The 17,518-nt window shown below is 42.7% G+C and overlaps 1 protein-coding gene across 1 annotated transcript; it reads left to right on the plus strand.

The window, feature by feature from the left end:
• Nucleotides 1-4,248: 4,248 nt before the first annotated feature.
• On the plus strand, nt 4,249-11,490 carry LOC147328591 (uncharacterized). Its single transcript, XM_086297715.1, has 2 exons — nt 4,249-4,421; nt 9,325-11,490. The coding sequence occupies exon 2, from the start codon at nt 9,326-9,328 to the stop codon at nt 9,722-9,724; it is 399 nt and encodes a 132-aa protein (XP_086153841.1). The 5' UTR covers nt 4,249-4,421; nt 9,325; the 3' UTR covers nt 9,725-11,490.
• The last annotated feature ends 6,028 nt before the right edge of the window (nt 11,491-17,518 follow it).

The raw sequence follows: 17,518 nt of genomic DNA on the forward strand, positions 1-17,518 counted from the left end.
CTTTGACATTTTTATGACAGTACGTCCATGTTTTTGCTTCACTTGTGAAATTATAGACCTAATTACACATCTAATTATCTAATTTCTTTTTCAAAAATATGAAAGAAACAGAACTGTGAAGTAAAAAAATAGCTAGCTAGCTATTTTTTTTAAATCTTGTTAGCTAGCTTAAATTCTAGCATTTTTTAGTTCGTTAACACCAAGTGGCAGCCAGGCATCTGTGTCTGTGCACTGCACCTGTATAGTTTATGGATACAGATAACTAAATAAGCTAGCCAGCCACTAATAACTATGCGCTTCAACCTTTCATCTAAATATGATCACTTCTGGTTCCACAAAACAAAAACATGATGGCAACCAAAAAACCAACATCTGAGCTTCAAAGCGTAGAGTCCAAAAACTTGGGTGGCATCTCTGTGACTATATGGATCTTTTATATACAGTCTCTGGTTTCAGCTTTCCTGAGGCCTTTGTGGACTTTGTATGTTATCTGTGTGGGTTTTACTGGTTTCTTTCCACAGACCACAGACATGCATACTGGATTAATCAGCCGTAGCTTGGATGTGGTTTGGATGTGCGATATATAAAGTGCACAGACTTGAGTGTTGCGCAACATGGGTGAATTTGACTCACAGTATAGAGCACTTTGATTGGTCAGTGATACTGATAAGCGTTATATAAATACAAGCATATTTTTATTCAATATGCGTTAAGACAAATTGTGAAAGTGAAATATTTTCACATTCACAAGAATTCAGTAAGTTTTAATATTAGAAGGATTTAAAATGTTCCTGTAACAGTTGCTGTTTTGAGGCCAAACTGCATGAGTGTGCTGGCTTGTCAGAACAGCTCTCCTCAGCGAGGAAACATCTTTGGTGCCTGAACAAACAGAAAAGTGAAAGCAAAAACTAACAAAGTGTCTCAGTGAGGCGCTTCAAAGATGAGGTCGCTGCTGGACGGATGAATGGTCAAAAACATGTTTAACAATCTGTTTGTACCCAAGGAGCTCAGTGCACAGCCAAGCTGGTTTCAGGTTGTGGATGGGAATTTCAAGCAAAAAAAAACATTATTTGTTTTTCATGGGAAACTATTTGACAAAGGGCAGTACAGCTGTTAGCACTGTTGCCTCACAGCACAAAGATCTTGGGTTCGCTGTGGCCTCTCAGGACGGAGTTATCGTGTCCCCGTGCCCGTGAGCAGTGTTGGGAAGGTTACTTTTAAAATGTATTTCACTACAGAAAATGTATTTTGTAACGTATTCCGTTACGTTACTTGATGAGAGTAACGTATTCTGAATACTTTGGATTACTTAATGTATTATCATGCTGTTTACAACTACATAAATGTGATTTATTACTATTACTGAAGGTCCGCGGCTCTGAACCGTAGTAAAGGGACCTCTGGCTAATACGTTGGGTTCTGTGTCGGCTCATAGCCGAAAAATAGCTTTACTTTGTTGTCTGGGTCAAGTTTCAGACAGAGAGAGGCGTTGAAAGGCTGCTCCAATGGAACTTATTGTTTCGGAGGAAAACACGAACACGGTGTACAGTCGAGTCTTAATAGCTTACTTACAGCTGGGCTCGTCAGGCACTCTGTTTGGCTGCAGTGGTTATTATTATATTTACATGCTTCCAGCTCCCGTTTCTGCTCAATGACAACTCATAGTTTTCCACTCTCCTTTTTCTCCCTCCTCGCGCTCACAGACACATAACGTGTATGGCAGTCCATTCTCCCTGCAGCACGGACTACACTGCCCATGATGCTACATTCTTTAGGCCTATGCCTGTAGCATTCTGCCTGTTAGCTTAGCACAACAACAACAACAAAAAGGCGTCATGGGATACAGTTACTCATATTTAGTATTTTAAATACATTACTCCCCAACACTGCCCGTGAGGGCTCACTCACTTCTTCCCCCAGTCCAAAGACGTACTTGTTAGATTAGCTGGTTATTCTAAATCAGTCATAGGTTGTCTTTCTTTCCCTGCAGCAGATGAACAGCAATGACAACTGAGATATGACCCCTCTCTGTGAAAATGCATGGATACATGCTGTTTGTATTTTGGAAAACCCTGCACTCTCCTGCTTGAAACAATCTAAATGAACTGGCATTTTTACTTTAAGTTTTCTAGTCTTACTGACTACTAAAAGAGCTTCAAACCACAGGCCACATTTACCCACACATAAATTCAGTATTTTTTCAATTTTATTTGACACACACATGACGCCAGTTTATAATCACCAGTTCACCTAACATGGATGTGGGAGGAAGACAGAGCACCCAGAGGAAACCCACTCAGGCTCGGGGAGACGATGCAAGCTCATAGCCTGTATCGGCTACGTCCAACCAAAGCTGCAGGCAGCAAGTGTCAATGTTATCTTTTTGGCTGCTGCACCAACTTGCATTATATCATTTAATTAAAAAAGCCCCAACAGCACAAACACTACTGGGAGGTTCAGTTCAATGACCTTTTAGCTGAGGTGAAGCCTAGCAGACAGCAAGCAGCTGCAGCTGCCTGTGTCCATATGCACCGATCAAGCAAAGAGGCCACGCCCCTCGATATGCAAACCTTAAGCTCTAATACAAATTCAGCAGGTGAGTTTTTATATGCAGCTGTTATAAAGGGAAGAACTTTCTATAGAGACCAAAAGGTTTGTGCTGTGCAGGTCTGTGTCTGAACATTGTGCTGAGTTCTTCATATCCATGTTTGCATGTTCTGATTCTAAGCCTGCAGCACAAAAACAGAAAGTGTCAGATGTCCTCACGTCAGTTTATATAACTTCACTTTCGCCTCGTTGTCCTGCAGACTCGTCAGGTCAGGTCGACCCTTTGGCTGCTTCACACTTTGATCTGGTGGAGACTCTGCAAGTCTTCTGCACGCTCTGCGCTAGCATGACTCATCATGTCGACTCCATCATGTGTGCATCGTGTGGTCTTGTTAAGGCTGCTGTGGAAGCAGACAGAAGGTAAAACCTCAGCGTGACCAACATCAGAATAATGCAGCGGTTTGGTGGGAACGAGTCGGGGAGCCAGCAGCGATGTGTGGTTCTGCACTGCTGACGAGACACAATGGACACGTTTACGAAAGCACTGACAGGTACGCAAAGACTGTACACAAAACATCACAGCTCCCCCCAGAAGAGAACTTCTGACAGTTTACAACAGACAAGTTAGGACGTGTAGCTTTCTTTCATCTCTGTTACACAGACGTCATATTAATCAGAGTCAGTGTTTTCAAAGACAAACCCAAATCCAAAGATTTAAACAGAATACCTCATGACTCACGTTTTCTTGACAGCAGAGTCCAGAAAACATATCAAATATGCTGTGTGTGCGTGTGTGTGTGTGTGTGTGAGAGAGAGACCTGTAGTAGAAAGTGCTCAGCTTAAGTAGAAAGAAGCTATATTAGTTCCAGTACAGTTACTTTTACTGTGCATACAGCGCTGTCATGCTGCTCATTCAGTGACATAAACAAATATGTAGATCGATAAATAAAAATCTTTTTTTTTTTACGAATAATTCAAAACATGAAAATTGTATCATTCTAAATGTATCAATTAAACCCAAATAAAGTATTTAAATAATTATTAATGGAAAAAATATATTTAAGTAGAAATAAATAAATAAACAGACACGACTATATTATAAATATTTTATTTATAGAATAAATACATATTTATTATTTCTCTTTATATATATTGTAAACTGTGTGTGTGTGTGTGTGTGTGTGTGTGTGTGTGTGTGTGTGTGTGTGTGTGTGTGTGTGTGTGTGTGTGTATATAATTACATTACAGCAAAGAATAAATATCATAGTTGTAGACAAAACAAATGTGTTTGAGTCAAATGGAACTGACCACAACTGTTCTATTAATTTATACAAATTAAATTACACACACACACACACACACACACACACACACACACGCACACACACACTTTAATCCTTCACATATTTCACGTTTCCTCGCTCGCTGTCTGTAAGAGGAGAAATGGAGCAGTGAGTGTTTGGCTCTCAGAGTTTGTTTGATTTTATCGATTTTATTGACTTTATTGATTGGTTGAGGCTGTAGTTCAGTACCAGCAAATCCATCAGCTGTGTGGATGTGAAATAACAACACACATCACTTGTTTGTCCCGCGGTCCATCACAGCCTACATCCACCCTCTCACTCTCTCTCCATGCTCTCACTGCTATAATTGGCTCTCTGAGCCTGGCTGCTTAAAGCATTATAAAAGCTCCCCTGGCCCGGCTTATCCTCCGACAGCACTTACAGAATCACACCTCCATGTCCCCGCAACATGTCGTCTACACGCTGACACCCACAGACTTCTGCTGGCATAACGTGGTGAAAACAGACAGGAGGAAAAGTGCAGGAAAAAAAGTGAAGATAAAGGACAAAATCCATCAGGACATATCACAGGTCAGTGTGTGTGTTTTCCAGTAAAATGTGGGAGTTTATCATCATTCATCTTGGCTGCAGTTCTGAAACACTGCTTATGTCTCCATACTGGAAGCCTACTTCCAAATAACTTCCTTGGAAGTACAGTGGGGCAAAAAAGTATTTAGTCAGCCACCGATTGTGCAAGTTCCCCCACTTAAAATGATGACAGAGGTCAGTAATTTGCACCAGAGGTACACTTCAACTGTGAGAGACAGAATGTGAAAAAAAAATCCATGAATTCACATGGTAGGATTTGTAAAGAATTTATTCGTAAATCAGGGTGGAAAATAAGTATTTGGTCACCTCAAACAAGGAAAATCTCTGGCTCTCACAGACCTGTAACGTCTTCTGTAAGAAGCTTTTCTGTCCCCCACTCGTTACCTGTATGAATGGCACCTGTTTGAACTCATCATCTGTATAAAAGACACCTGTCCACAGCCTCAAACAGTCAGACTCCAAACTCCGCCATGGCCAAGACCAAAGAGCTTTCGAAGGACACCAGGAAAAGTATTGTAGACCTGCACCAGACTGGGAAGAGTGAATCTACAATAGGCAAGCAGCTTGGTGTGAAAAAATCAACTGTGGGAGCAATCATCAGAAAATGGAAGACATACAAGACCACTGATAATCTCCCTCGATCTGGGGCTCCACGCAAGATCTCATCCCGTGGGGTCAAAATGATCATGAGAACGGTGAGCAAAGATCCCAGAACCACACGGGGGGACCTGGTGAATGACCTGCAGAGAGCTGGGACCAAAGTAACAAAGGTCACCATCAGTAACACACTACAACGGCAGGGAATCAAATCCCGCAGTGCCAGACGTGTTCCGCTGCTGAAGCCAGTGCATGTCCAGGCCCGTCTGAAGTTTGCCAGAGAGCACATGGATGATACAGCAGAGGATTGGGAGAATGTCATGTGGTCAGATGAAACCAAAGTAGAACTTTTTGGTATAAACTCAACTCGTCGTGTTTGGAGGAAGAAGAATACTGAGTTGCATCCCAAGAACACCATACCTACTGTGAAGCATGGGGGTGGAAACATCATGCTATGGGGCTGTTTTTCTGCCAAGGGGACAGGATGACTGATCCGTGTTAAGGACAGAATGAATGGGGCCATGTATCGTGAGATTTTGAGCCAAAACCTCCTTCCATCAGTGAGAACTTTGAAGATGAAACGAGGCTGGGTCTTCCAACATGACAATGATCCAAAACACACCGCCCGGGCAACAAAGGAGTGGCTCCGTAAGAAGCATTTGAAAGTCCTGGAGTGGCCTAGCCAGTCTCCAGACCTCAACCCCATAGTAAATCTGTGGCGGGAGTTGAAAGTCCGTGTTGCTCGGCGACAGCCCCAAAACATCACTGCTCTCGAGAAGATCTGCATGGAGGAATGGGCCAAAATACCAGCTACTGTGTGTGCAAACCTGGTAAAGACCTATAGTAAACGTTTGACCTCTGTTATTGCCAACAAAGGTTATGTTACAAAGTATTGAGTTGTATTTTTGTTATTGACCAAATACTTATTTTCCACCCTGATTTACGAATAAATTCTTTACAAATCCTACCATGTGGATTCATGGATTTTTTTTTCACATTCTGTCTCTCACAGTTGAAGTGTACCTCTGGTGCAAATTACTGACCTCTGTCATCATTTTAGGTGGGGGAACTTGCACAATCGGTGGCTGACTAAATACTTTTTTGCCCCACTGTATGCTGTGGTACCAATTACACAGGAGGATTTACTCAGCTGAGTCTGCGGGGAAAAAAAACAGCTGATTTCTTCAAATAAAAAAAGCAAAAGGCTTTTGTTGTTTCCAGAGGAATCGGTCTAGTTTTACTGTTTGCCAGAATTTTATGTAATTGTTCTAATATGGCTGTTTATGTTGAAAACAGGAACCAGAGAAACAATCAGGAAAGTGCAGGTAAAGCAAAGAACAGTTTAAATCCAAGTGAGGCAAAAACAACAATTTCTCACCTAAAAACCTTCAGGCGTGTCCTTTTAGGTTTTATTCCTATTTTCATTCTGTCAATATTGAACTGAAATTACATTTCAGATGCTGATTCTGTGAGTCTCGTCATATCAGCCCAGCTTTTACCCCAAAACTTCCCATGATTCTTATATTAACACATCTTAAACAACTAAATTGAGTCTCACGAAAAATCTGAACTATATATCAACGTATTAAATGTAGAAAAACTCAGTGATGTGAAAACTAAGGCTACGTTCACACTGCAGGTCTTAATGCTCAATTCCATTTTATGATCAAATCTGATTTTTTTTGTCTGGTTGTTCACACTACAAATAAAATGTGACAGCAAAGGCGCTCTAGTGTGAACGGTTCACGGCCCTCAAAGCGGCCCGCTTGCGCAAAAGAAGACGTCACACACAACGCGCTCTGTTTACGGAATAAAAAATGGCGGCTACAGAGCGAGTAGGTGCTGTTGCAGCAGTCTATCAATTTGTGCACAGTGGTAACCGACAGAATTTTGACAAATTAATTAGAGAAAGAAGGACACTGAGACAAAGAGAGCCCGTGCTTTAACAATGGCCTTGTTTAGAGCAGTGGCTGCTACCTCCGTGCAGAGGTATATATGGACACGGAGTCGATTAGCTTGAATAGAATTGTCTTCCCATATGCTAATCAAGTCCAAAACCTCAGTTTTTGTCCATTGACTCGCTCCGTCTCCAGTTTCTGCCGCCATGCTTTCTCGTTTGTCTTCTCTGGCGCTGATAATTGGCATCTGTCTTGTGTCAGTGACGTAAAAGACGGATTTAATGCGACCTGACCGTTCAAACAGCAGTCGCTTTCTAAAACATCAGATATGTATCGGATTCAGTACCACATACGAAAGTGACCCAGATCGGATTTGAAAATATCGGATTTGTGCCGTTTACACTGTCGTACCATGATCGGATATGGGTCGCATAGGGTCAAAAAAGTCGGATTTGATGCGCTTTCGCCTGCAGTGTGAATGTAGCCTAAGAGAGACCTAAAAATAAAGGAGCTCAGCAGGTTAAACCTCGCCCACCCCTAAGTGAATTTTTTTTTTACATAGAATAAAAATTTGTGTAAATGTTGAAATACAATAAAGTGACTTTTTGAAAGTAATGACGCTCAAACGGCTGAGTGATTGTAGTAAAGCCTGGTAAATGTCATGTGACATTACAGTGACTCAGTACCACAGAGCGTACTCTGAGCGTTAAGCGCAGCGACACCGCAGGGGCGACATAAACTACAGGAAGAGAACGAGATGGCAGATGTGATTTGCTTGGAAGTCGTATCGCATGATGTATGACAGACTTCCTGTGCTGGTGTCACGGTGGCGGAGGTGAATCATTTGCCAGGAAGTTTTCCCGCTGCTCATCCAGTAAGTGATGCAGCAGGTGGTCAGGATTATCGAGGACAGATAACAGTTTGTCCAAAGAGCTCGTGACCTCCACGGCTTCATACTCACAGCAGAAACATTCAAGCAGGGGTCATGACCCTGCAGCTCCCATCTCCAGTGGCTCCTCGTAGCTTCGACAGGAAACACAGATAAGCCTTTCAGTTATTCAGTCAATCACTGCTTCAAGTGATCCTTTGAATTCTCTACACTTTTATCCATGTTTCTCAGCTGACACCTCATCCACTTGATGTAGCTGAATGTCAACAGTCGTGGTTAGCATGGACGTAAACACGTGCACGAGAGGTCGTGAGCTCCCGAGCTATGAGGAAAATAATTCAAAAGTGCCAATTCTGCTGACATATCGATCTGCTTTATCTGCGGCTGGACTTCAGTCCCAAATCAAGTTGAAATAAGAGACTTTTTATTTGATTTTTCTGCACAGAAGAGACTTTGTCGTGTTTGGAATGTGTGGAAATGCGCAGCCAAATGCAGACGCAGAGGGAAGCTGGGTCAAAACAAAAGCCAGCTGTTTATCTTTAGCTGATAAGTGTTCATGAACAAAAGTGAAACTCAAGCCAGAGAAACAGTAAAATAATCCTTTAACTGACAGCGAGCGCACAGCGGAGAGCAACAGTACAATGCAACCAGGACAAAGAGAGGACTGAGGCTTTGAATACGCAAAGGGCCCCACTGGGGGAAAGTGGGACAGGTGGGTAAACAAACAGGTGCAAACAATCAAGGGATAACAAGATACAGGAAGTAAAAATAAATGCAAGACACAATGGGTGCAGCCACTGTGGAGCTCCACAGTGGGCAGAAACACGTGACCTCCACAGTATGGTTAGGGGTTATGGTTCTGTTTTTTGCCATTTTTATGGTTTTATTTGAAAGGGTACAGTGAAGAGTGACAGGAAAGCAGAGGGAGTGAGAGCAGGTAACACATGTGGCAAAGAGCCACGGGTCGCATTCGAATTCAGGCCGGCCACTCAGCCATGAGCATCTATATGAATGACTCTGTCCCAGCCTTTACGATCCATTGGCGCGGTTTCCATCGTATCTATGTCACGTGTTTCTGCCTACTGTGGCAGTGACGTGTCTCCGCCTACTGTGGCAGTGACATGTCTCCGCCTACTTTAGAGGTCATGTGTTTCTGCCTACTGTGGAGCTCCACGGTGGCTGCAGCCAGACCTTTCTCGACACAAGGCTGAAGGCCCGGACCATGATAGTCTCATAGGTGCTGTGTTTTACAGTCAGCCCAAATGCGCTAATTTGTTTTCAGTGAAAACAGCAATTTCATAAATTCAACAAAACAAAGTTAAAGTTTGAAACAATAAAAAGCCAACAAGCATAGCCATGGATGCTAAAATGATTTAAACTATTACTAATATTGATGGTCATCTCCGTAAGGCTTGGGTGTGTTTTGTGGCTCTGTTCAGATTTTATCCTGTGGTGGTAAAGGTTTCGGTCTCCTCCATTAAAGGTGCACCTTCCTTTGCAGGATGAAGTCCAGATGGCTGCTCTCCGCTGTGGACAGACTTCCTACCATCAGTGAAATGCAGGAGAGTGACACAGAAGAAGGAGACCCGGACTGCTCCTCTCACACCATGGAGGAGTATGTGGACTCCATCAAAGAGCTCTCCCAGCCGGCCCCCTACCCACTCCATGGGCCCCTCAGAGGTCACCGCCTCTGGATGGTGCGCTCATGCCCTGCGGCTCCACCTGTGGCACCGGCTCTGTTTTTAAAATCCCTGAGAAGCAGCCCACCTTGGAGTCCAGTTGACCTATCAGATGTATCACTGACCTTAACAGACCAATCAAAGTGTGAGACATCAACACATTTCAAACAAAACCTGCTGGACGTGCTGGTGGGACATTCCCTGTTTGCAGGGCTGGTGTGAGGTGAAGGTAGCGGCCGGACTGCTGACCTCTGCCACGGCTCCCGTCAGCTCCACGATGCATGATTCATTTATGTGTAAGAAGTAATTGAGTCAGCAACGCTCCAGAAGCTATATGCATTCCCTTTGAAGTTCTAAATGAACGCAACACATGAAACAAAAGATGAAAAGCGAAAAATCAAGGGCAGAACAAACAAACGAGCAGTGCCTGCCTGGATGCCCGAGGTATAAGTGCGATAAGTGGCTGTGCTGGGCCCACTCGTCCACCAGGGGGCCCTCCAACAGACCCAAGCTGTGAACTCTCCTGATTTGAATATTTAAAGACATACTCTCTGATTTTTGCCACCAGAATCTTCTGAGGACCCCAAACTAAGGATGATTCAAGAAAGCAATGCAAACTAGGTAGATTCATTGGCTCCCACACCCCAGGAGCTCGTTGAGATGAACTACAAATATTAAATCTCTTCAGACTGTAGCTCTAAATTAAATATCCAAGCATTTGCCTTCAGACCCTTTAAAGGGCCCAGAATTAGGTAAGCTTTAACTGCCTAGAAAAGGAATACAAAGGGCTGCTTCAGCCGACGGGGGGCCTTCGAACAGCTTCGGGGTTTAAGTTGTGACTTAAAAATTTAAAGATAGTCTCCCTCATTGGCTCTAGTCTATCCCAGCTGGCACATAAATATGAACTCTGTGTAGAGTCTGGTTCAATTTTAAATATCCGAATCATTTCTGTTGGACATTTGAAGAAATTTGGATGTTCGGTCTTAATCTAAAGATCTTAATATCTTTTTGGTTCAAAGTTCTATGCTTCTTCATATCCACCAGATCTAGGGTTATGGTTTTAGTCAACTCTTTTTAGACACACATAGCTTTTTTGGAAAACCAAAAACCTTTCATCTTGTTGTTCCTTTTTTAAAAATTGGTCTTAGGCTGGTGACCTGGGAGGTGTTAGGATGAAATCATCATGTTTTCTTTTAGGGTTTTTTCATTCAAATAAGTAAACTTCTACTGCAAGAAATTTGATTTCAAATTCTCCTTCGATACAGACGCAGAGATGTGTTAGTAAATGATGAGATTTGTTTCCCTTTTTCATCACCACCAGGTAAAAAAAGAATATGGCGGTCTCTTCCTGTTGAAAAGGAGATCTTCCTTACCACTGTCTCCAAATGCTTCTCGTAGGTTATTGTCTCTCAAACAATCTAATCTATAAAGCATCTTGAGATTACTCTCATCAGTCGTGACTCATGAGCTTTATAAATAAAATGAACTGAACCCCCTTTGACCTTAAAATGTACTGCTAAGCCTAAAGCTTCTTATTCTTTTTAACCTCACAGATTTGTAATATTGGATAATTTCTCTCCCCAAATAAATCAGTTTCTTAACCACTTATTCAGTTCATAGTCTGCAGCCATTCCCAGCTGCCCGTGGGTGGACATTAGTAAACCTCACCTGTCTATCACAAGGCTATGTAATTAAATTCAATAAATCTGTATTTTTTTTCCATTGCATTTTCCAGGAATTCCAGCTCCCTATGGCTTCCTGGCCACCTGAGCTCACTGAAAGCAATTCTCCTTTATTTCTGAGTTTTAAATATTCACTTTTCTAATTGTATTTTATTTGTTTTAATTAAGTTTAAAACTGAAACACGTTTGTGCTAAGGGTAAAGAAGCACTCACGCTGTGCAGGTTTATGCAGTGCAGCCTGCAAAGTTTTGTTGACATTGGTTTGCTTTTTTCCCCCATTTGAAATAAAAGCAGTTGTAAGAAAAACATAAAACGGCTTCCCTCCTTTCTTTGCATGTAATTATCATGTCTGAACAGGAATGCGGGCGTCCTCAATGACCGTGTTGGGCACACACTTTATTTTCAACCATCAAAATTTAGTTTCTGTTTCCTTGAAGTTGTGTGACTATGAGATAAGTCGCTCCAGCTGGCTATTGGCAAGAAGTGCCTGAGTTACATCCAACAAACATGTGGTAAGAGAGAAAGAGAGAAAGGGAGGAGAGCAGAGCGACCCCCCTGGAGATGCTTCCAGAGAACAAGCCTCAGAATTTGACTCAAACTGACCCCAAATTACTCATGCACATTGTGCAACACAGACTATGTCAAGCTCACAAAGTATGAACACAAAGAGGCCCTCAGGAACATTATTTTCTTGCATTAACGTAAAAATGTGTCACAATATTCCAAAGAAATAGCTGGAACCATTTACGTACATGGTATGTGGTACGGAGATAAGAAAAGATTTATGAAGCATAACTTACGGTAAAGTGCTGCTTCAGCACCAGGTGTGTTGAAAACATAGGATTTCTTTTAAATTGGATTCGTAGTTATGGCGAGGTGCAGATATCATTGCTTCTCCAAAACTCATTAAATTAGAAAAGGAGTGAGATACTGTGAGCAGCGAGATACACCGCAGCGTACCAGAGTGATATAAAACAGATTTGCTGTATTTGAGTCGTTTAGTTGCAATATCCCAAAGACCTGTTTGATGTGTAAACACAGAAATGTGGCATTAAATATGAAATACAGCGAGGAAAAAAAACAATAGGAGCTCTGTGAGAGAGCTCAGTGTGGAGAGGCGATATCAGGGGAATCCATCTCTCAAACTACACCCTGAAATACAATAATTGAACATAAAGACAAGCTGAGGATTATAGCTGAGAGCTGCCAGGCTCCAGTCGAGACATGCACCGCAGTCATTGATGAATAACAGGAAATGTCAGCTTTTAGTATGGATGAATTCTCATTACTGCTCACCAGCTAAAACAGTCACACAACGTTTACTTTGCTTGATCTTACTATTTCACAAGACAGAGCGCTGCACTGTTCGTGTTAATCACACCATGGCTGCCAAATTATCTGCAGATTACAGTGAAAATCAGTCTGTCTGCAGATGCCTTCAAAGCTGCGTGCAACGTTTTTGTTTTCATGTTGGATCTCTTAGTGGCAGCTTAATCTGTGCAGCGCTGTGAAAAAGTACTTGCACCATTCTTGATTTCTTACACTTTTTCTTTTCTTTTGCATACTTGTCACATTTGGCTGGAGCTCAGGAGATGGAGCAGGACATCTACTAGTTGCAAGGGCCGTAGTTTGATCCCTGGCTCCAGCAGTGAGTGAGTGAGTGTGAATGTGTGTGCATCCCAGCATGCCATGTTGTATGAAGTGCTTTGAGTGCTCATGTTATTGGATCTTTTCAGAGTTAAATGATGGATTTAAATGTAATAAAGAAAAAAAGCCATCTGAAGCTACCTGCCCTGTGTGAAAAAGTATTTGCCCCCTAAACCTAATAACTGGTTGTGCCACTTTTGGCAACGAGAACTGCAGTTAAGTGCTTGTGATAATTGCCAGTGAATCTTTCATATCACTGTAGAGGAATTTTGGCCCGCTCGTCTTTGCAGAATTGTTGTAAATCAGCCACATTAGAGGATTTTTGAGCACGAATAGCCTGATTAAAGTAATCTCAAAGCATCTCGATCAGATGTAAGTCTGGCTTTGATTTTGTTTTTTTTGTCTTTTCAGCCATTCAGAGGTGGACTTGGGGGTGTGTTCTGGATTATTGTCCTGCTCCATAACCCCAGTGTGTTTGGGCTCCAGGGCACAAACTGACATTCTTCTTCAGGATTTTCTGGTAGGTTTGGGTAGACCCCTCCTCCAAATAAATGAAGAAGACTTAAAACCTGCATTTTGCATTTACTCGAGTTATCTTTGTCTAATATAGGCACTGAAATCTTTAAGCATGATAAAAGAAATCAGTGGAGGGGACAATACCAATAACATGGAAGCAACTCAAAACAATCAGGCCAGGGGTGTCCAACTCCAGCCCTCAAGCGCCGGTGTCCTGCAGGTTTTAGATCTCATCCTGGGTCAACACACCTGAATCAAATAATTAGTTCATTGCCAGGCCTCTGGAGAACTTCAAGCAATTTAAAACAGCTGTGTTGGATCAAAACCTGCAGGACACTGGCCCTCGAGGCCTGGAGTTGGACTCTGATTTAGGCAAACCAACCTGCCGAAATTCAAACTGGGCATCAGAATCAGAAAGAAATGTGATTTAGGTGAATTTTAACGCAGCGTGATTGTTGGTGCCAGACGGCCTGATCTGAGTATTTCAGAAACTGCTGACCTGCCGGGTTTTTTCCCACACAACCATGTCCAGGGCTTACAGAGATCAGTCCAAGAAAGAGAAAACATCCAGTGGGCGTCAGTTCTCTGGCAGAAAATGCTTTGTTGATGTAAGAGAAGATGGAGCAGGCCAGACTACTTTAAGTTGACAGGAAGTTAACTGTAAAACAAATAATCACTTGTTACAACAAAGGAGTGCAGAAGAGCATCTCTGAACCCACAGTGTGTCAAGCCTTGATGCCGATGGGCTACAGCAGCAGAAGACCACACCGGCTGGCACTCGTGTCAGCTAAGAACGGGAAACCCACTTGCTAAAGTTGGTCTGATGAGTCAGACCAATTTCTGCTGTGACATGATAGAGGATAGTGTAAACATCTGCGGCTGGTGATGTAATGGTGTGGGGGATATTTTCTTGGAACACTATGGGCCTGATTAAACATCACAGCCTGCCCGAGTATTTAGCCCTGACCAGCTCCATCCACTTTCTGACCACGGTGTAGCCATCTTCTGATGGCTGCTTCCAGCAGGGTAATGTGTCATATCACAAAGCTCGGATCAACTCAAACATTGAGTTGAGGGCACTCAGATGACCTCCACAGCCATCAGATCTCAGTCCAGCAGAGCACCTCTGGGATGCGGTGGAACGATAATCTGATCATGGACGAGCAGCCAACAGAGTCAAAATGACTTGGTTAGCCAGGGATAACCAAATTAATGGCCAGGTTAACCCTCTCAGGCTCAAATTAAGTTTTTGTTGCTAATGCACAAAAGAATACCTGCAGTGGTATTTTTAGTTTTTAACTGTTGCAAATCTGCAACGCCTGCCTTGAGAGGGTTAAAATGCACACTTTCACAACATTTATGCTCCACTTTGAAAAACGATGCTTCCCAGTGCTTTTAGATGTGACGCGAGCAGCTTTGACGAAACCATGTGACACCCTGGGACAGAGAACAGAATGTCTTTTCTTTGGTCGTTTGATGTGTTGGAAAAAGCGTCTTCACAGCTGTTTTGGTGTTTGCTGGGTTGAACTGAAAACTTACTGATGCTCAACACTGTTGTTTTCTTTTTCCATTCCTTTAAAAAAAAATCTGGTGCACATTTGTGAGATAAATGTTTATGTTTGCTGCCATGTTGCGTCCGTGCTGTTTATTCTCAGTGTATCTGCTGGACTCGCTGTGTGGCAGATTGTTGTGCCGATTACTGCCTTCACTTGGAAACACTTAGCCGCTTTTTTCTTTTTTTGAAACAGTAAAAGTGGTTTTATTCCTCCCCTCTGGTTTGCCATTGTGTTTACTGATCAAATAAATAAAGCCAGGGTAAGATAATGTGTGCATAATGGCCAACTTTCTCATCGTAAATAAGGCCGAAATGACCATTAATCATCGAGGAGTCACAGTCTTGATTTCCTTTTACTCTGAAAAAGATAAAACACCTCATCAAAGCAGCCTGTTAATAACAAACACCGGGATCATCTGTCTTATCTGCATGTTCAGGTTTGCAAGCCGCGAGTGTGATAACTTTACAGACAGAAAACAGCTCCTCATGTTTGCTTCCTCCCACAGGGCATTTTGTGATGGTTTTAATAGACACATAAAAATTGAAATGCGATGTCTTGTGCAACCGCCGGCTTGCAGTGCTGGTGTGCAATCATATCGGCTATGAAATAAAGCTGTTAATAAAAAAAGGTCCACGTGTAAATTACAGTCTGACTTTCATTGTGCTCTGTCGTCGACTAAGAAACTGCAACAAAAGAAAGAGTGAGCCAAATAATTAAAGCTGAGACACCTAATGAGGAAGTAATTTGTCACCGAGCAGGATAACAGCTTTCTATTTGCTTTTTTGGCTGTAATCACAGACGCTGCTGGACTGCAGGATGCTGCTGTGAAGACTGAATGAGCTTCCTCACCTCATCTGAAACATTCTGACTCGAGCTCAGTCGGAGCAGGAGGGGATTCGCCGTGAGACCTTATGTTTTGCTTTGCGAGTTCCCCAAATAGTCCCCTTGCTGTTAGGTGATTAACTTTTGCTGCAGAACGAAAGAGGGGGAACTTGTTGACCCATCTGTACTTGTTTACAAAGTGAGTCCACAAATGTTAAGAGCATGCAGCAGTGACCATGAACCTGCACGGTCTGTGTAAACGAGGCAGACCAGAGGGGCAGGTCGGGGTTTTTAGCATCAGGCAATAAAATGAGCTGTAACGGCATCAGGGCATGTGAGGATGACACGTCACATTCAGACACAATGAAACAGAATATTTATTAGACAGTCATACTCTGTCATTGTGCACAAAGTCATACTGGAAGCATGACAATCAGCTGGCAAGTGTCCCCAGAAATGACTCCTCGAGGCAACAAACTTCTGAGTCTGCTTTTAGGCAGACAGGGCAGGGCTACCACGAGTAAGGCAGCCTGCTGCCTAGATGATCTCCTTTATGATTTTAGAATGACCAGAATTTAAGTAATGGACTTTATGCTTAATTCAGCGGGTCAGAGATTGCTGTTCTAAGTTAGTAGCAACCATAAACTGCCAATTAGTGCCAAGGCCTTGACTAATAAACTAAAGCAGAGATGTCTTGAGTGGCCTGTACTGTGATCTGGAGGCACCAACAGCACAAATAAAGTACAGAGGGCCCCTTCAGGGACTCAAATTATCTGCAGGGAAGTTTATCTCAGAATTAGCAGCTACACCCTCTGTAGGTGTCTCAACCTCTGACATCCACCTAACTCCTGTATCTAGATGGAAAAATTATATTTAAAAAAAGGAGAAAATTAGGTTTAGAGGCTAAAACATGTTTAGTTCTGCTGTAAAGTTGGTAGTCTGTGGGGACTCGAGCAGACGTCAGCCGCAGAAGTCGCTGCTCGGAGCCAACGAGGAGAAATAAGCAGTTTTGCTGAAAAACTGAAATATGACGACGGTCGTGAACTCCAGTGCGCCTGTTACACAAATGCACTTAATGCACGTTGCAACCTATTGGTAACCTTCAATGTGTTCATTGCGTGTAATGCCAGGATATGAGCCCAATGGCAAAAAGATATATGAGTGACAGACATTTACATGTTGTGAAATGTGTTTTCTCCGCTCTGGGAAAGTGAGTTGTTCACACGGTGTGAGCTGTTCAGTCATGAGTGAGATGGTACCTGCTGTGGCATGTTTACAGACTGGTAAACATCGGAAATAGGAGTGAATCCATCGTGAGCGCTAAACTGTTATCAGCCTTGTAAGTGTTCCACTGTGTTTCATGAAACAGGTGCAGATTTGTCTTCCTCGGAGACATTCCTTTTCCCACCTCACTGCGACGCTACTCTGTGCAGTGCAATGTGCTTTCCAGTAACTCCAACAGGCCAGAAGAATGTCGAGGATGCATTAAGTTTAACCTCAAATAAAATAAGAATTTACACGGTAACAGTCATTACTCAGTATTTTACAACCCAGCTGTGCTGCTGCTAGCCCAGAGCTTGAAAACAATCACCAGCTTTTCCTCATAACCTCCAACTCTTTCAACATTCATGTGAAAAAGAAAGTACACCCTCTTTCAAGGAGGTTTCATCAAAGCATTGTAAACAACTCATCTGGTGCTTAGCAGTTCTTACAATAAGGTCAATACAACCTCAGGTGAACAGCAACTCCTGACAAAGGGTCATCATGACACCAGGTCCTCATTTATTTACCAG

The sequence above is a fragment of the Aulonocara sp. 'chitande type north' Nkhata Bay genome, linkage group LG6 (genome assembly GCF_057382095.1).
Source record: "Aulonocara sp. 'chitande type north' Nkhata Bay isolate Kocher_YH1m ecotype deep benthic linkage group LG6, A_spYH_male_GT1.1, whole genome shotgun sequence".
Lineage (NCBI taxonomy): Eukaryota > Metazoa > Chordata > Actinopteri > Cichliformes > Cichlidae > Aulonocara > Aulonocara sp. 'chitande type north' Nkhata Bay.

What these genes read in the sequence shown, in the direction of transcription:
- LOC147328591 (XM_086297715.1), top strand. Translation starts at nt 9,326, where the DNA reads ATGAAGTCCAGATGGCTGCTCTCCGCTGTGGACAGACTTCCTACCATC.